Genomic DNA, 20,168 nt, shown 5'->3' with positions numbered 1-20,168 from the left:
CTGACTGCCATTCCCTGGAGAAGGATGTCATGCTTGGTAGGGTGGAGGGTCGACAAAAGAGGGGGAGGCCTTCAACGAGATGGATTGACATGGTGGCTGCGATGATGGACTCAAGTATAGCAGGGATTGTGGGGCTGGCACGGGATCGGGCAGTGTTTCGTTCTGTTGTGCATGGGGTCGCTATGAGTTGGAAACAACTCGACAGCACTTAACAGCAACAACATAGTTACAGAATTTTAAGAAATAAACATGTTTTTTTAGTTGACAGTGCTTGGACAGAACCAGCCACAACTATACCACCTACCACACCTGTAACTGCAGGTAAGGACCAAGAGGTACCCATTTTCTCATAAGAAATGTTTGCTTTGAAATTATGTTATTTCAGCTTTATTTATTTTATAATACTAATTAGAAAAAAGGAAACTCCTCCCTTTCTTCCCTGGCATGCCAGTTCACATTTCACCCTGTCAGAACTTCTCCACATCTTCACCCCTAAATGCCAGTCGGTTTTGTAGCCCACAGATCTCACTGTTAGATCTCTGCAGCTTTTCCGTCCTGTCCTTGTCTTGGATTCCTTTTAACCTTTCCTAGGATGTTAGCATAGCACCCCCCCCCCAGGGTCATTGTCCTCCTCAGTGACTTCTTTGGCTCTCTGTTGAGAATTAGTCTTGCCACAGTTTCCTTGCATTTCAATAGGTAATTAAGACGTGGCTGCTATATTCTTCCTACACAGCTGTTTCCTCTCTCAGCTTATTTTCCCTCTAATAAATGTCCAAAAGCATGTCAGAGTCAACACATTTGACGATATCACTTATTTTCCTTCTTAAAACCTTCCATGGCTCTCCATTACCTATTCTTGCATCCAGCTGTCCATCCAGCCATTACTTGGTAAATCTTTGTTGAGCCCTTCTTTGTGCCTCAGAGTCTCTTTATCATAACATCCAGGATCTTTCATGATTGAATTCTGTCTTATCTTCCCTGCTTCAGCTTTATTTTCCGTGCTTCCTCCATTTCTTCCTGTCCTGCAGAGCTCCCAGCCCTGCATGTGAGAAGTTCTCTCCCCTTCCCACTGCCTGGTACCCTCCCCCAATTTTGTCTGGTAAATGTCAATCTCCTACCTTCTCTGTGACACTTCTACTATTTTTGTTAAGCATTGATCACTCTGTATCTCTAAGATCTAACACAGCCTGGCATATAGTGAAAGCTCAATGACTGTGCACTGAATAAATGAATGAATGAAGAGAAGGGAGGGTCAGTAGAGATGGACAGAGTGAAGGGCAGTTAGGGAAGGAGGGAGAGGATAAATTGGAAAAATTAGAGAACAAGTACCTTAGGAAGTGAGAATAAATGTGCCAGAGAAGATGGATGAAGGTGTTGGATGGATATAAGAGAAAGGATAATATGCGTGGGCTGAGGGGATAGAGGCATAGAGGTGAAAGATTTGTGCTTTGAGTGACAAATGTTAGAAGAAAAATGGAGGGACAAATGAGTGGAGTGTGTGTTGGATGCTGGATCACACACTGAAGGTGAACCAGACTTGGTCCTCAATGTCCATTACTCCAACAGAGTGCTGGGCTGAAGTTCTCATGCACTTGCTTACTTGCTTCCCTTTGGTCTCCATGGGCTGGTTTTGTGTGTTCATGGGCTCCTTCCCAGTTCTCTTCAGTATATCTAAACAGATTTGATAATTTTGAGGGGTTCATAAGGCACTTTGTAACTTTGTCTTAAAACAATTTCTGTTTGCTACCAGTAGGTATCATGGCTTCCCATCAGCTACTGCAGTGGGTTTGTTTTTTCTCCATGAGTCTATTTGATGGAGAAAACGCCATTGAATGATAAGAGTTGCTATTTCCATAAATAGGTCCTGTGGCTCATTATGGAATGTGATGGGTTAAAAGTTCTTTAATCCTTGGTTGTGTTTATTCTAGTTTTCCGAACAGGAATCAGAAACCTGGTTGTAGATGATGAAACCACTTCTAGCCTGCGGGTAAAATGGGACATTTCAGACAGCAGTGTGCAGCAGTTCAGGGTGACCTATCTGACTGCTCAAGGGGACCCTGCAGAAGAAGTGGTAGCAACGGTCTGTATAAATATAGCTGACTGGAAATTCTATGGAGTTCGGTGACTAACAGAGCTAACAAGTCTATCTTGAGAGGTCAATGCAAGCTTTACTGCCAATTTCTTGGTCACTCTGCTATCTCCAGAAACTAATGTTCCTGGTTAATCCAAACTTTACTCTTGGTTTCTTGATGACCTTTCTATCTCCAAAACCTTCTCCATACCTTATTGCTTCAAGTTGATAAAGCTTCTGCACCTGGTTCCCAACCTTGCTTTTGCTGCCTTGACTTCCTATCAGACCACCAAATTTAGGTCATCAGAAGTTCGTTTTACCCTTGTATGTCTGTGTTTGTGTTTGTGTGTATATAAACCAGATGCTGTGAAGTCAATTCCAACTCATGGTGAATCTGTGTGTGTCAGAGAAGAACTGTGCTCCATAGGGTTTTTCATGGCTGAAATTTTTGGAAGTCAATTCCCAGAACTCTTTTTTTCAAGGAATCTCTGGCTAGACTTGAACCTCCAACTTTTCCCTTACCAGCCAAATGTGTGAGCTGTTTTTACCACCCAGACTCTATATATATGAAAATTTTTAAACTTTTTTTTTTACCCTTGGGAATCTGATAAAAAGTTTTTAAGCAAAGCACACATGAATGGTAGGTAGTCCTTATGTAGTTTAAGTGTTCCTAATTAAATGCCATCTATTCGTTAATAGTTAATTAAATAGTTTTATTTTTCACTGACATCAATTCATGCTGTGCAAATTTATTGTCATTTCTCACTTATTTTTAATCACAAGTGTCTCCTGTGAGGGATTTTGATTTTTATATGCTGAGTTTTCTTTGTTTATCTCTATTTCTTTTTCTAGATGCTTAACTTTGTATACTTCTAATGCTTTCCCATGTTGTCTAAATTTTCAACGTATCATTCTTTTTAGTCTAGAACCCTGAAATGGGTTCCTAGACATGTTTTTCAGACAAGCTGACTTCAGTTTGCATTCAAAAGAAACTTTTCTTCCTGGTCATGGAATTTGCTTTATTTGGCCTCATTACTTGCATTTCTTGCCCTCTGTTGCATAATTTTTGAGCTATTCTAGGAAAAAAGTCTCCACAATTCACTATTGCTTAAGAATAACATCATTATTTTTCCTTCTTCCTTATTCACAAAGCTTTTTATAGAAATAATTATTTTTATATTGCTAATATAAACAAGTATTTGACCCCAAACTGTTTTAGGCAAGTACTTCGAAATTTCAAGCTAATAGAGGAAATAGAACACAGTGATAGCCTGGTGTAAAGCCACACCCCCCAGGAACAATCAGAAGATCCATAGATTTGGCCTAGGAGTACTTGTGGAAGGTTAATGAGCGCAGACAAAGCAGGCCAAGTTAGGAATTCCCTTCGACCGTATGTTTCAGGGGATCCATGATAGGCAAATCCAAAGATATTAAAATTGTCTTTAGAAATGGTAATTAAGGATATGATTTGGAGGTCTTATTTCACCTGTTTTGGTCTTTGTCTTGCAATTTTTTTCTTAAAAATGAGACCCGTGAAAATTCTCCAGAATGAGAACTGGTTCTTCTGTTTTAACTCTTTCCAAGAAACACATTAAGCTTCTTGGTGAATTAGTCTTACTAATTTGGAGAGGGTAACCATTGAATCTCATGCATGCACTTGTAAACTATGCAAGGTAAGGTGGTATTTTCTTTGGGTTGTCTCTAGGTATTTTTCTCCTTGCCAGTTCCTTTCATTTCCCACTGCTTATTTTTGAAGCATGTGGACACCTAGATGAAAGAAAATAGATCAAAAGTGCCCCAGTTAAACAAACTCTTAATAAAAATGAAAAAATATTGAGAAAGTTTGTGATAAATATTTGCCATACAGACTATTACTCTTAGCATAAAACCTGCAAAAGCTGGCACCTGTGTAAGGTGTGAGAGAAGGAAGATTCAGATATTTCCCACTAAACAGGGAGTGATAGAAAAGTGGTAAGACTGCCCTCTGTCAAAGGCCAAAAACTTGTGAGACCTGGAAAAACAGGGCAATCCTGGTCGACTTCCGGCTCTCACAGGTTTTATTTTTTGCTACACAGACGGAAGCACCATGGAAGACCTTAAATATCGAGCTCCTTTGATGCATTTCATCTGGATTGGATTTGTATAAAATTGCTCTGCACACATCTTTTCAGGGACTCATCTGAGGATAAATCAAGAATTTATACCTCAGTGATTTACAAAGTGTTACTGCTATACAAACATAATAAATTATTGGAGACAAAAAGTGGGGTGCGTCTAAATTTAGGCTCTAGAACCAAGGTAAGACAGGCAGTTACAGACTAGGCCAAAGTCCAAGGATCTGAATTCCCACTGACCAAATAGATATCTTAAAGTGATGACACGTGGCATGGATAAACAGCTGGCCAAAGCAAACCACAAAAGGAAGGAAGGAAAGTGCCTGAGTAAGAAAAATCCCCCTCCAACCACCTTTCTGGGAGCTCTGCTGGCATAGTGCCTAAGGCATTTGACTGCTAACCAGAAGGCCAGAGGTTCAAATCCACCAGCCACTCCAAAGGAGGATTGGGCATCTACTTTCATAGTGATACCGCCTCAGAAACCCAAGGAGGGGTTGCTATGAGTCAGTACTGATTCAACGGTAGTGAGTTTGGTTTGTTTTTTTTTGGAACCACCTTTCTTATCTTTCCTTAACTATACAAGCTGATGTATTTAAATGAGGAAAGCACAAGACAGAGTACTGAAGTTGAACAGTGCATGAATGTATAATGCTGTAAACCAAAGTTCAACTTTTTAATATAGGTAAAACAAGGTGAATTAAATTCACTTTTCCAATTGAGGTAAGTGAAGGAGGAATATATTTAACTATAATAAAAGTCAAACAAACATTCCCAATAAAAAACATTTGCACTCTTAGAAAAGAAAACCACCTGTCACATGTTTCATAAGCATTGACTTTTAATTCTGTTCTGAAATATGGAGAGTGGCAATGACATTGCTCCAAGGTTTGTTTCCACAGTAGAAAGGTCTCACACTTACTTATTTGGGAAAGGCTAGTTAAGATTCCAGAGTCCTCTAGAGCTTAGAGGTCGAAATCCATAACCATGGCCTGAATTTTAAGTTGGAAGACATTTTCTACAAAAAACCTATTCAAAAGTGTGAGTCAATCTCCCACATTATAAGTACACAGATTAAGATTATATTTGTAGAAATAAAACAATTTGACTTTACTGCAACATCTAAGCTCATGATCAACTTCCTAGCAATTTATTTGCAGTGCATTTTATAAAAATTTGGTCTGCAATGGGTGGGAATTACAACAGCACCGAGTTCTTTACCACAGATTGTCTGAGACACACCATCTAGAAAACAGAGCTTTATATGGAATGAGATGTATTTAATGAGCTGTAGGGAATCCTCTTTCTATTGCAGGAAACAGCTTTTTATTTAATGAGCTGTAGGGAATTCTCTTTCTGTTGCTGAGAATAGCTTGCTGGATACGGTCCAGGCTGCTCTGAAGAGCTTGGGGCAGTAGTGGAACCAGACATGGAGTTGTGTTTCTGCAAAAAATTAAAAACAAGAAATTCACTGGTTAGATTTGCATCCCATTTAACTGTGAGCATCTTGTATAGAAGTTCTTTATAAACAAAGCACCACCTGCAGCGTCTCTTTTCAGGAGGAACTTACCTTTTCCCTGTTTTGTCCACGCAGGTAGAGAGCAAGGGGGAGAAACATTGAAAACCCATAGAAGAGATTGACATCTTACCCTTGGGAATCATTAAGGGAAAAGTTTCAAGTAATGAGTCATGTGGAGTAGAGTGAGGTGTTAAAGCAAGGCCCAGAGCCAGATTCCGAGGTTTCAATCTGACTCATTTACTCAGTAAGCTGTGTAGGCCTCTGTTTCCCATCTATAAAATGTGCCTCTTTATCTCTCTGTAAATGAGGGTGATGATACTCCTTGCCTCAAACAGTTGTGGTGAAGGTGAAATGAATTACTTTGTCCAAGTACTTAGAATATCACCTGGCATGTAATAATTGCTAGGTAAGAGATGGCTATCGTTAGCAACCAGAAGAACATCTTGCTGGATAGTTAAAAGAGCCCTTCAAAATGGTTACCCTGCTTTTCAGTGCTCCACAGTCTAAATTTGATTGGTTCCAAGGCCATGTATTTCTCAGTTTGAGAGATGGCCTTATTTAAGAGATATCCACATGGGTGGTTTGCTAGACAGACGGGTTGGCAGGAACACCCAGGCTCTGTGTTCCAGAGGAGTTACATTTAAGAGAAACGCCCTGAAGGAGGCTCCATCAATGGGGTGATACAAGTCGGGGCAACCACACTTCCTCTTTACACATCCCTAATGGCAGGGTTGTCTGATCATTCTAGGATAAAGAGAATTCCTTTTAAAAATCTCCCTCCCAAGCCCGCACATCCACACATTGCTACAACCTTGTGCATTTTAAATTTTAATACCTCTTTCCAAAGTAGCAAAAATCATGTAATCTTATATAAAATCACCTACCTCAGACTTCCTTTTTCATATTAAAAAAAAAAAAAAAAAAAAAAACAACACCCATTGCTTTTAGAGCTTAACAGTATCTTAGCAACAGCTGCTCCTGGGTTCAACTTGAGGCTTCCTAGGGCTTATTCCATGATTTATAGGTTTCTCCCCTCAGCCAGAAGCAGACGGCACAGCCCTGTGCCTGCTGGCATTTCATGCAGCCCTTGAATTGAAAAGTGTCTCCAGCTGTCTGAGTCTTGTGACACTCCTAAGCCCATCTGGGTCAGTTCTTATATCCTTGCGTTTTTCCAGCCGTGATTAAATTCCTCAAATGGCCCAGAGACATGCCAGCATCTAACTGCTGGAGCACAGACAGGAATCTGTGGTTTTTGGCACTGACAACATGTGGCTTTTCTGTCCACACCATTCTTCCGGGGATGCCGTAGATCGCACTGCCATGCCACGTGGCGTGTTGCACTACCACTTGTGCCATGCTGACCCCACTGCTATATGTCACTTTTTGTAGCATTTAGAGATAGAATGATGGTGCTTTCAGATGGAGGGAGATATCTCCTTTCAGAAATAAAAGCTGCACGACTTTTGGTGTTGCTGTTAAATGTGTTTCAACTCGGAGAACTTGGATTTAGTGTGTGGTTCTGTTGCACTTGGCTAAACTCCATCCTCTCTAATTGAGAGAATGAAATGCTGGGATCAGATGATCTCTGAAGGCATAAAGAATGGAAAGCCAAGCTTTCAAGATGATGTTTCAGTAAAATAAAAAACGGTAAGTGAGCTGAGTTGTAGAATGAACACTCCTAAGTCATAAACACCTGCTTTCCACACGATCATTCTTCTCCTCTTCTGAACACTGTATAAGTAGTTAGAAGATGTTGAGAAAAGAATATTCCTTGGAGCTTTTGGGCTTCCAACTTAAACCTTCTGTATCAGTGATTCCAAACTAAGGGTTACTGGAGAGAGCATTTCAGAGGGAAATGGTTTTGCATGGATGCCTTTTCTTTCACTCTCCAAGCACATCTCCTTGCTTCTGATATTTCAAAGTGTCTAAAGGCTGGCTCCATTAGTGGATCAGTGGGAACAGAGACCTTACTAAGATGATCATCTTGCCTTTTCTGTTCAGGTGATGGTGCCTGGAAGTCAGAACCAGCTCCTTCTGAAACCTCTGCTTCCCGACACTGAATATAAGGTCACCGTGACTCCCATCTACACCGATGGAGAAGGTGTCAGTGTCTCAGCCCCGGGAAAAACCTGTGAGTGGAGTTTGCCCCCTTTGGTAATTAGCTGGTTACCAAAACTCAGTTCCCATTAGGTCAGTTTTGACTCATGGCAACCCCATGAGTGTCAGAGTAGAACTGTGCTCTGTCAGGGTTTCAATGGCTATTTTTGAAGGCAGATTGTCAGTCCTTTCTTTCAAGGCCCCTCGGGGTGGACTTAAGCCCCCAAACTTTAGGTTAACAGCCAATCACATTAACCATACACATGTACCCGGGGACTCCACTCATTGACTGTTGCTGTTGTTATGTGCCATCGAATCGGACCCGACTCATAGCAACCCCTCCTTGGGTTTCCAAGGCAGTATCAGTACAGAAGTAGATTGCCCAACCTTCCTTCCAAGGAGTGGCTGGTGGGTTTGAACCACCAGCCTTCTGGTTAGCATTTAAGTGCCTTAGGCACTAAGCCACCAGAGCTCCCATCACTCATTGACTGATTACCTTTAAATGCCTGTCTCCTTTAATGCACACTCAAAGAGACAGTTTAGTGTAATGAAAAGAGCAAAAGAGATGTGGAGGCAGAAAGTCTGTGATTGAATCCTATGCTTACACTTAGAAGCTGTGTGACTTTGGGCAAGTTGTTTAACTGTTCTGGACTTCAGTTTGCTCATCTGTGAAAGCTAAGACTGTGCCTAAGGCACTTGACTGCTCACCACAAGGCTGGTGGTTCAAACCCACCACCTACTCCTTGGAAGGAAGGTTGAGCAATCTACTTCTGTAGTGATACTGCCTTGGAAACCCAAGGGGGGGGGTCGCTATGAGTCAGGTCTGACTTGATGGCACATAACAACAACAACAACATGTAATTTATCACAATCCTGGTGATTCTCCAAAGTGCATTCTCATGACTGCCCACTTCTCTCTATGAACTGTTCCACCCAGTCCACACCCTAATATTCCATAGAAATACCTCAGGTCCTGCCACTGTGGAGGTGGAGGCGAGTAGAGAAAGGAGGAAAGGCTCACATGGGCTCCATATAGCTGCAAATGAGCTGGACTCCAAGCTTCCAACCCCATTCTAGTACAGCAGATCTACTATTGTCTGTTTCATATATTAAGAAAATTACTGTGATCTGTAGAAGTGTTCTAGCACACACATACACACACACAGACTCACACAAATAAAGATGATTAGTATATAAATATGACTTCCATCTAATTACAGAAATACCATTATGAATAGTGATTTCTATAGAGTAAAATTACTTCAAAGTGTTAATGGATGGTCTACTTATTTTAAACAGTGGTCAACACAATGGAATTCCATCCAGAACAAAATAATAATAGTTTCTGTCACTATGCAAAATAGTTTACAAAAGCCCTCCTTATAAATTAATGTTTTGCTAAATAAATGATATATGCTAACATAAAACTTAAAGTAGTGTAAACAATACAAAGATGAGAGCAAGAGAAAATTAATCATCAGAATCATATCTCCAAGAATAACACTGTGAACTTCACCTTCAACATTGCTTTACATGCGTGCTTGGATTGTGGAACCGAGAGACCTGTAGACAGAACATCTTGAAGAAACACTCTGTATTCAATTTAAATTAAAATTAACTGAAGAAAAGTTACCAAATGACACTACACTGAATTAATTGCTGAACTTCAGATAGAAGTGTTTCACGATGATTTCAACTCATTGCGGCTCTGTGTGACAGAGTAGAACTGCCTCATTGGGTTTTCTTGGGCTGTTATCTTTAAGTAGATTGCCAGGTCTTTCTTCTGAGGTACCTCTGGGTAGATTTGGACTGCTTGCCTTTCAGTTAGCAGCCAAGAGCTTAACTGCCCCCAAGTCTCCTTATTTTCCACATACTTGATATTTAAGTAACCATGGACTCTCAAAAGCCTCTCACTGTGTGTTTAGTGCTTCTGTATGTTTATGTTGTTGTTGTTGTTATGTGCCATCGAGTCAAACCCGACTCATAGTGACTCCTCCTTGGGTTTCCGAGGCAGTATCACTATGGAAGTAGGATTGCCCAACCTTCCTTCCGAGGAGTGGCTGGTGGGTTTGAACCACCAGCTGTCTGGTTAGCAGGCAAGTGTCTTAGCCACTATGCTACCAGAGCTCCCTCTGTATGTTTATAGCATAGTGGAAAGATATCTTAGATTTTGCTAACAGAAGTATATTTGTGGACATGAGAACCATACTGAACTCAATTTTTCTTTTTCTTTCTTGTTCAGTACCACCATCTGGTCCCCAAAACTTACGAGTCTCAGAGGAGTGGTATAACCGATTGCGTATTACATGGGATCCCCCATCTTCCCCTGTGAAAGGCTATAGAATTGTCTACAAACCTGTTAGTGGTAAGTAATGATTTTAAAATAAATATTGTTACCAAGTTTAAGGATCTAAAATGTCTTTTAAGATGAGATGTGCGCATATATCTATATCTATATGTATATATTATATATATATATGTGTATATATATATGTATATTTTAAATCTATTTTTGATTCTAGAATGTTTCAAAGAAATGGGAAGTGCCTCGTACCTGTTTTGGAAAGAAATAATTCTTAGTAAGATTATCAGAATGATGACCCCATGTAGACAATGCTGGACAAGTTAATGAGCAAATTGTATACTTGGTATTTGCCTCACCTACACAGCCCCTGCATACTCCAAGCAAGGAACTATTCTAAGGAAATCTTGGCTTCATAGGAGTAGGATGCTGTATGCCTCCATGGATACATACTGTCTTAACATTCAGAATTTCTAATTTCTAATTCTGCTTTTCTTGGGTTAATTGGAAGAATTCCATTTATAAACTCTCGGTCTCCATAGTTTGGAAACTATGTTGGGAGATAAAAATCATCAATGCCCTAGGGTTGAGATAATGCAAACTTTTTTCCATCAGCCTCTTAGTCAGCTTGATAAGGAGACCCCTGTCTGCTCTACTTCCCCACAATGTTGTATATGAAGACTGGAGAATAACCCAGATGGGGGTGGATTACAGCCTTGGTCCACATTCTTGCAGAGAGGAGGCCATGTGCATCAAGCAGCTATTGTAATGTCATCACCTGACACTTAGAAATTTTCTGGAAGTTTAAACAGGGCAGTGTTTGAGTTCACCCCAAACATGGAATTTTGTGTGGCCATTTGTATTTAAAATAGATATGAAAAGGGTCTTCTCAGTTTTCTAGATCCAGGCTTTAGGCACACTGGTTGTTTAGCAGGAAGGGGTGGTCAAGTTATTTCTCTCAATTTGGCAGGAAAATTGTAAAAACATTTTTTGGGCCATATAAAAAAGTGCTTCCTGCCCACAAAAACTCCATTAGTCTCAGTCTGCAGTTCAAGAAGTTTCTCTTGCCATTGGAACAATCTCTAGACTTTTCTCTTGAGTCTCGTTGTCTAGGAGCTTTTGTCTCCATGGTGATAGAACTAAAAAACCTTCACCTCCAATTTGTCCAAATAAAAATTGCTATGAACTAGGAAAACAGAATAGCTATGATAAACTGTGGATTCACCAAGCGGCACAAGATTTATTTCTTGGGACCCACCACTATGTTTTAGTCTTTTTGCTTTTGGCCTCAGGCATATTAAGTCAACCAGACTGATTTTGTCCTTTGGACCATTTTACAAATATCTATCAGGTTTTCCGGAGGCAGATAGTGTTTTGAGGCCAGTGGTGCATAATCCATGTGATTTTCTGCCCAGTGGACATTTGGCAATGGCTGGAGACGTTTTGGATTGTCGCAGCCTCGGGGTGGGGTGCAGCTGGCATCGACTAGGTGCTGCTAGGTATCATACCATCCACAGTACTCCTTTCCCCCACCCCAGAAGACAGAATCCAGCCCCAAATAATGATGGTGCCAAGGTTGAGAAACCCTGTTCTAGGCCCAGTAGGAAAATTGTATGTAGTCATTTGTACTAATATGCATTTTCAGTGTTTAGGACATGGCAAAATCATTACTGAGCTAATACACTAAAAAAAAAAAAAACAAAAAAACCATCAGATCCACTGCCATTGAGTCGATTCTGACTCACAGTGCCCTTAGAGGAAAGAGTAGAACTGACCCATAGTGTTTCCAAGGCTGTAAATCTTTACAGAAGCAGACTGCCTATCCTTGTCCCGTAGAGTAGCAGGTAGGTTCAAACTGCTGACCTTTTGGTTAGCAGTCCAATGCTTTTAACCACTGCACCACCAGAGCCCCTTGAGATAATACATAGATACACAAATATGTAGGTATATGTAACTATATTGTTATAACGGGCTTCTGGAGAAAAGTGTAAGTATTTTAGGAACTTGTCACTCACTTAAAACCTTTGAAGACTGAGGGAAGAGGCTGGGCTTGGCAAAGAATGTTTAAATGCTTCATCTAAGATGCAGCTGGAGTGAAACAAAGATGAAAGTGGAAGGGGATGAAAAAGCCAAGCCAGCTGGTCAAGGGTCTTGGAATAAGAGTGTAATCTGTCTGCTATTAAAAATAGTGGTTGGAACTACAGTGATGACACATATGTTTGACCTGCTTTGTGGCAAGATGTTGTCCATGAGAAAACCTGCTGATACCACCACTTACGTGCTTGCTGGGGAGAAGCAGGGTGGCTGAGAAGGGGCCCTTGGGAAGGATTTCTTCAATTTGGCAAGTGCCCTTGTTTTGTGCTCCAGGGCTGCTCTAACAGACATACCACAAATGGGTGGTTCTAACAAACAGGGATTTATTCGCTTACAATTTAGGAGGCTTGAAGTCCAAGTACAAAGTGCCAGCTCTAGGGGCTGGGTGAGAGACTCTTGACCTTGGGCTTTAGCTCTTGCATCCGGCCCACTGAGCTGGAGGCTTCTCTTAACTTAGGCAGCTGCTGGCTGCTGAGACTGACAAACCCAAGGTTGACAAATAAAATGACCCAGTCCCAAGATTACCAAACAACATGGCAGGCCACTAATTCAAGTCCAGAGACAGTCTCAAGATTGGCAGGAAACACAGCAGTCTGCTGAAAGAATACTCGGCTACATGCAGCATCCAAGCATGCCAAAAAGCTCAGATGCTTTTGCTTTTTTTTTTTTTTTTTTTCCCTCAATGTTTTTTCCTATGTACTGGAAGCAGACCACATTCCTAAGGTAGCTACTCAGCTGCTCCAGTAGATGCAACCATGGAGTTGATTACTAGTCTTGTCATGGGGAATAACTACATCCAGCTGCCCAGCCAAGTTGACACACAACCTTAATTACCACAACCCCAGTTACTTAAGACAACATAATAGCTCTACTGTGGAGACCTCACACTATGGTGGAGGGTGGATTGCATGGTACACCAGTTCTTTGAGTAAGCACCAGGGAAAGATATATTTGAGAAAAGAACCACGTCCCATGAAAAGCCTCTGGCATGGCAGTCAGGTAAGTAGGTTATAGAGCTCCATGGAACTGGCTTCAAACCCTTGCCCTGTTGTTTCCTTGCCATGTAATCCTGTGCAACAATGACAAAAAGTTTAGTAGTATAATTTGCTTCAAGAGTGCTTCCAATTTTGCATATTCTGCTGTAACTGTAATGCATGCTTTCCCTCCTTTAGTTCCTGGCCCAACACTGGAAACTTTTGTGGGAGCTGACATTAACACCATTCTTATCACAAACCTCCTCAGCGGGATGGATTATAACGTGAAAATATTTGCCTCCCAGGCCTCAGGCTTCAGCGATGCTCTGACAGGCGTGGTGAAAACACGTAAGACTGATACCCTGTTACCTTAGCCCCTACAGGTGGTTTTGCTGCTTTGTCTTCACTGTAACTCCACCTCTCCTTCCATTTGGCAGTTGGTTTTTCTTTTCCTCAGCACTGCACTTTCTGGATGGTGTTTCATGGAAAGAGAAGTGTGCTCCTTACTTGGGGCTGTGGTTAGGATCCCTGGTTGGCAGACAAGATGTCAGCACCTGGCATTCAACCACACTTGATGACTGCAGATAGGTTTTCCTTCTGGAAAGGCTTTGGTTGGGAGTTTTCAGATTAGGTCAAGTTTTCCTACCAGCCTGTGCCCAACAAGGCCAACCCCAGTTGAAGTTGGGTGAGGGGAATTTTGTCTCAGAACCTTTGTGTCACCCCTTCTACACACACACACACACACACACACAAGCCATCCATAAAAAGTACATGCACCACTCTAAGGACTTTCTTCTCTGTTTTTGATAGGCTTTCATGCTATCTACCCACCATCTGGGGCTTCTTGCTGACATGCACCACTGCCAGACACCCACAGCATAATACATTGTTTTCTAGACTTCAGTTCAGCATGTATGTCCCATATTCCTGCTGTTTATCAGACTTCCAAATCATTTGTTTAATACATTTCTTTAAATACACTTACTTTTTTTTACTTAGATACCTTGAAGCACTCATATAATTACCATTAGCAGGAAACTGGTTTGTTTAATGAACACTGAACATGCTACATGAATTAGCACAATAGAAGCAGTTCATCCAGAGTGCTATCAATAGTATGAACCTTCCCCTTGAGAGTAATAGTCATGGGATAATGAAAAGAATGAGCCTTCAATCTGCTACTTATTAATTAATTAATTAATCTGCTACTTATTATGAGTTTGAGCAAATTTCCTAACCTCTCTGAGCCCAAATTTTCTGAACTCTAAAGTGAAGCTAATAATATCCAGTTTATGGGCTAATTGTGAGGATTAAAAAGATAACGTATATAAAACCAAAAAACTTGACTCACTGCCATCGAGTTGATTCTGACTTGTAGCAACCATCATTGGGTTTCCAAAGCTGTAAATCTTTACGGAAGCAGATTGCCTCATCTTTCTTCCATGGAGCAGGTGGTGGGTTGAACACACCAATCTTTTGGTTAATACCCAAATGCCTTAACCACTATACCACCAGAGCTCCTTAATGTATGTAAAGTGCCTAGCATACAGCAAGCACTCAATGGATAACTATTATTATTATTATTGGAATAATTGTGTTTTATGTACTTGACCCCATATTTCAGCCTCATCCCTAATCAAACAATTCATCTGGTAATATTTTCAGCAAGAACTGCAGCACTTATAGCCACCTTGGATTTCACATAAGTTCAGCCCTTTGAAGCTGAATTTTTGAATTTCTCTTTCATGGAATTCTTTGAGACCTTTCAGGCTAGATACTATTTGAATTTAAAAGACACAGTCCCTGTCATCAACTGATCTAGATCACAGCCTCTGGTCTGTGGCTTTAATATATATTTTTTTCTCTACATTGTTCTTCCACTCTATCCGGAATCTCCTGCACTGATCCCTTTCTGAATGGTTGACAGTGGTAGCTGGACACCATCTAGTTCTTCTGGTCTCATGGTTGCTGAGGTTCGCATGGTCCACTAGTCTTTTGGACTAATTGTTTGCATGCATCTTTGATTTTCTTCATTCTTCCTTGCTCTGTGAGGAGAGACCCATTGTTCCATCTAGATGGCTGCGTGCAAGCTTTCAATATGCCAGTTGCTACTCACCAAAGTAGGATGTTTTTGAGCAGTATTTTATGCCAATTGAGCTTGATGCATTTATTTTTACATTTTATTATCTGCATAAACTTTTCATTTCTAAATGTTTCCAAAATTTGTTCATTTAGTTTCATCATGTTTTGAAGACCAGATCTTTTGAAGCTGCTCCTATTTGAGTTATATTTCTGTTGTGTCTACTTTGTTCTTCCCTCTTACGTCAGCCATGGCTGTCTTTGTTCAGTGGGGAATAATTGCATAATCTCATCTTTTCATTACAAGTGTGTTATATATGCATTGTGGAATGCTTAAATAACACAAATAAATATTGATTGAAGATGAAAATCACCCATATAAGTTCACCATCCATTGCATCTGATATTTTTCCTGTGAATATATAATTTCCTTTTTCATTTACAAATACCAGACCATACCAAATGTAATGTTTTGCCGCCTGCTTTTTCAGGACATAAAGTAATGATAATTTATACACTAATTTCTTGTGAGGTAATGGATTTTCTGCCTTGGAGTATGGACCAGTAAGAGACATTTTTTCCTGTTTAAGTTAATTTCATACATACGGACATTTGTGTCATTGTCTACTGTTATGCTTCTGTTTCATTGTAGTGTTCTTGGGTGTGCTCAACCTCCAAGCCAACCAGCTTGAAATGACCAGCTTGTGTACTCAGTGGCAGTTGCACCGTCACGCCACAGCCTACAGGATAGTTTTAGAATCCCTCCAGGGTAAGTAGAGTGCATCACATATTGTTTTTGCCAAACACCAGGTTGCATTGCTGATATTGTCAGTGACTCCCTGCACACTGGCACTGAATGTGGTTAGGTACTGTGCCATCCAAACCATTGGTTGGGGATTGTCCATTGGCATTCAGAGTTTCCCCTGGCTGATTTTTGGAAGTAGATCACCAACCTGTCTTTCTAGTCTGTCTTGATCTGGAAGCAACTCTGACACCTCTTCAGCAGTACAGCAGCATGCAAGCCTCCACTGAGGGGTGGCCAGGTGGTGGCTGTGTATGAAGTATGTTAGCCAGGAATCAAACCCAGGTCTCCTCCATGGAAGGAGAGAATTCTACCACTGAACCACGACTGCCTCTGTACTTGTATGCTTAGTGTTATGATAATCACCGTGCAGAAAGTGTAAGTAACATGAGATAAGAATCTTCTGCTTTGGAGACAATATTGTATAATAGTTAATCATGTAGAATATGGAGTCAGACTGCTGGTTAAATAAATTATTCAACCTCTCCAAACCTCCATTTTCCTGTCTGTTAGAAGGTATAGTGATAGAACCAGCCTTGTAGGATTCAGTGAAGATTAAGAATCTGTTTAATACATTTACACATGATAAGCACTCAAGAAATATAAACTGTTTGGTAGTAAGAGCAACAGAGCTGAGAACAGTGTAGACAAAAATAATAAGATGGCACTGTAATTTTGGCATTGACTCTGTGGGGATCTGGGTTTGCATTTATTGTTTTTCTTAGTGTTTCTTTTTATTTTGGGTGCTAGTTGGTGAAAAGCAATTTCATTCAGTAGATGGTATATCTGTGCCATCATGAACAAGTTCTTCAGCATCCCAGTCCTCAAGAATATCTTAAATTTGGAACTTTGTTCCATATACTAAAAATGTCTCTTCATCATTGAAACAATGAAGAACACTAAAATGCTGATTGCAGCAAAGTGAGTTTCTAGGACCTATTAATCCTTTTTTTTTTTTTTTTTTAAATTATTAAAAAAAAATTAGAATCAGTTGTCTTTTAAAATAATAAAAATGAATGAGATTTGTTTTGCTTTGTTTCTGACTGTGGGAAGGTTATAAGCAAAACTAGAGAATCTCAAATACTTTTTTAAAAAATCTTTCAAACTTGGTGTTAAAATAAGAGTTTTCTCTTCTGAAACCAATGGTCACTGGTTTCCCCATCAAAAGAGCTGAAACAGCTAACTCTTCAGGATATGACTGGATTTAGTATGCCATATCCTTGAGTGTAACTACATGCAAAACCCATAAATACCACTTTTCCTGCAATCCCTAAAGGCAGAAAGCATTTGAAAGCGTGTTCCCCTTATAATATGGGCTGAGGTAATGGCAACATGCTAGCATAAATTCCTGCCAACCCCCAGCGAAGGCATTGTCTGGATAGACATGCTAAGCCACTACTTGGTTAAATCCCTGTGTGTGATATAAGAATCCCTTCACATGACAGAGGCTGAACATCTGGAAGTGGCTTTAATCCAGAATAAATGACAAGGAAGAGAAAGTGAGGACAAGGCACAAGGATTTTGTGGTTGTGTAAATATGACTTAGGGGATACGTAAGCAAAAGGAGTTGAAAGATAGGCAACTATTTAAGAAATGGAACTATAAAGCCTTGGGGAGTTATGCTTAATTTATCTTTATAAAAGTAGCTAACTCACAATTTTATATAGAAATGTTGACATTTAGTGGTCTTTGTTAATCTTAAAAAAACACTGAGTATAAAAATCAAATCCCCAAACTACCCCACAGTACTTTTACCCTTTTATTTAAGAGGTTCAAATGAAGGGACCAGAATCCTATGGATATTGGTAGTCTTTTACAAAAATAGCAATTCTATAGACTAATATAAAGATGGGTCAAAACTGGCCTCAGCAATGGAATTAATGAGATCCTTAAGTATTTTTATTAAGTACTTTTAATTTACTGTATTTGTAAAATAGCTTTTGGCTTCTTTTCGTAGGTTATAACTGTCTGATGACACAAATTCAATAAATTCTTTCTGAAACCAGCATCTTTGCAGGCAAAAATGTTGCTGTTGTTAGATGACATCCAGTCAGTTCCTACTCACACTGGCCCCATATACAACCCGATGGAACATTGCCTGGTCCTGACCCATCCTTACAAGCGTTACTAGGTTGACCCCCTTGTTGCTGCCATTGTGTTAATCCATTTTGTTGAAGGTCTTCCTCTTTTTCACTGACCCTCTAATTTACCAGCATGATGTCCTTCTCCAGAGACTGGTCCCTCCTGAAAACACATCCAAAGTATGTGAGACAAAAAACTCTCCATCCTTGCTTTGAGGGAACATTCTGGCTTTACTCCTTCCAAGATAGTCTTGTTTGTTCTACTGGCAGTCCATGGTATATTTAATATTCTTCACCAACCCCATAATTCAAATGCATCAGTTCTTCTTCGGTCTTCCTTATTCATTGTCCAACTTTCTTATGCAAATGAGATGATTGGAAATACCATTGCTTGGCTTAGGTGCACATTAATCCTTACAGTGACATCTTTGCTTTTTAACTTTTTAAATAGGTCTTCTGCAACAGACTTGCCCGTGCAGTATGTCATTTGATTTCTTGCTTACTGCTTCCATGGGTGTTGATTGTGGATCCAAGTAAAATGAAATTAACACGTTCGCCTCACATGCAAAAGGTCCCTGGGTTGAAACTGGGCGGAAACAGGCTTGCTTTAGGAGCTCTGATGGCGTAGTGCCTAAGGCATTTGACTGCTAACCAGAAGGCTGGTGGTTCAATCCCACCAGCCACTCCTTGGAAGGCACATTGGCAATCTACTTCCGTATTGATACCGCCTCGGAAACCCAAGAACGAGTCGCTGTGAGTCGGATCTGACTCGACGGCAGTGCATTGCATTTTGTTGACAACTTCAACATTTTCTCCATTTATTTCAATGCTGCAAATTGGTCTAGTTATGTGAAATTTTGTTTTCTTTATATAGAGGTGTAATCCATACTTTATCAGTAATTTCTTCAAGTCCTCTTTGCTCCCAGCAAGCAAGGTTATGTCACCTGCATATTGCAGGCTGACAAAAACAATAAAAGTCCACTCTTCCCTCTTATCTTCAAGTTAAGCTTACTTATCCTCCCTCAGTATTATATGCAGGCTGCCAGAAACCTGTTGGAGCCATGATAGTCTCAATTAAACAAGAATGAACAAAAGTGTTGTGTAATTTATTTCTCATCACCATTTATAGCTGGGAGATTTATGAACCCGGTTTGCCTTCATCTCATTCAGCCAGTTGTCTTTATATCATTGATCAATTAGACATCAACTTCTAATTCACAGGCACAAAATGGAGTGTTAGGGGAGTGAGAGTGGGGATGGCAAGAGAAAATAGTTTAAATTTTTTTAACTTACAGAGTTTCGATCCAGAAATAGTTTTTCCACTTTGGCGTGGGGAAGAGTTCAGTTGAATTTATTTATCTTACAGAGAAATGTGGTCACCATCCTGATTCACTGCCTGTGAAGGATTTGTGGTCAGATGACCCTTCTTCATGGGCAAATAAGTCCCACAGCCCCAGCTGTTTTGATTCTGTACTGTCTCCCATTAGCTGCATGTTGCCTGTGAAGAAATCTGAGTCCTTTTGACCCTAGGAGTGACACTAGGGAGAAATTGGACCCAGTTCTTCCATGTGTTGGAGAAAAGTTATGTCCCAGTGTGACCTCTTCATAAGTGCTGGTGCCAACTTTCTACTGTTTGGTCGACATTTTTTCCAGTTTTTAATATATTTCCCACGGCCTGGTCATTTGCACTTGGAGATGAAGGAGTTGTTCTGAGATGAAGTCAGTGCAGTAACCACAATGGCTGGTCATCCTTCTTCTCTGGGCTTCAGTCTTTCTGAAATTAATTCTTAGGATATTAACGGAGGCAGTACGTACAAATTCCCAAAGTTTTTGTTAGTAAAGTAGCCAGATGGTATTACTCCAGCTTGTTTGTTTGTCTTTAAGTGACAGCAACCCAGGTTGAAGTAGTGCAAAAACATTGTCCCCAGGATCGAGTCTTGCTCCTGGCTCTGCTCTGCCCTCCTCCACCTTCATTCTCAGACAGGCTCTGTAAGTTGGCACCAGTCAGACCCGGAATTGTATCATCTCAGTTCAGCAG

General features: G+C 40.4%; 1 protein-coding gene across 1 annotated transcript in view; it reads left to right on the top strand.

Moving 5' to 3' along the window:
* The window catches only part of COL14A1 (collagen type XIV alpha 1 chain), a 248,155-nt gene that overhangs the window by 100,927 nt on the left and 127,060 nt on the right, over positions 1-20,168 (top strand). The window contains exons 15-20 of the mRNA XM_042781791.1: positions 262-321; positions 1,929-2,080; positions 7,703-7,832; positions 10,041-10,163; positions 13,367-13,516; positions 15,900-16,016. Of these exons, the coding sequence (XP_042637725.1) occupies positions 262-321; positions 1,929-2,080; positions 7,703-7,832; positions 10,041-10,163; positions 13,367-13,516; positions 15,900-16,016 (732 nt within the window). The remainder of the gene's footprint in view (positions 1-261; positions 322-1,928; positions 2,081-7,702; positions 7,833-10,040; positions 10,164-13,366; positions 13,517-15,899; positions 16,017-20,168) is intronic.

The sequence above is a fragment of the Orycteropus afer genome, unplaced genomic scaffold (genome assembly GCF_000298275.1).
Source record: "Orycteropus afer afer isolate SDZICR_OR568_19922 unplaced genomic scaffold, OryAfe1.0 scaffold00173, whole genome shotgun sequence".
NCBI lineage: Eukaryota > Metazoa > Chordata > Mammalia > Tubulidentata > Orycteropodidae > Orycteropus > Orycteropus afer.
This window is presented reverse-complemented; position numbering and strand designations above follow the sequence as displayed.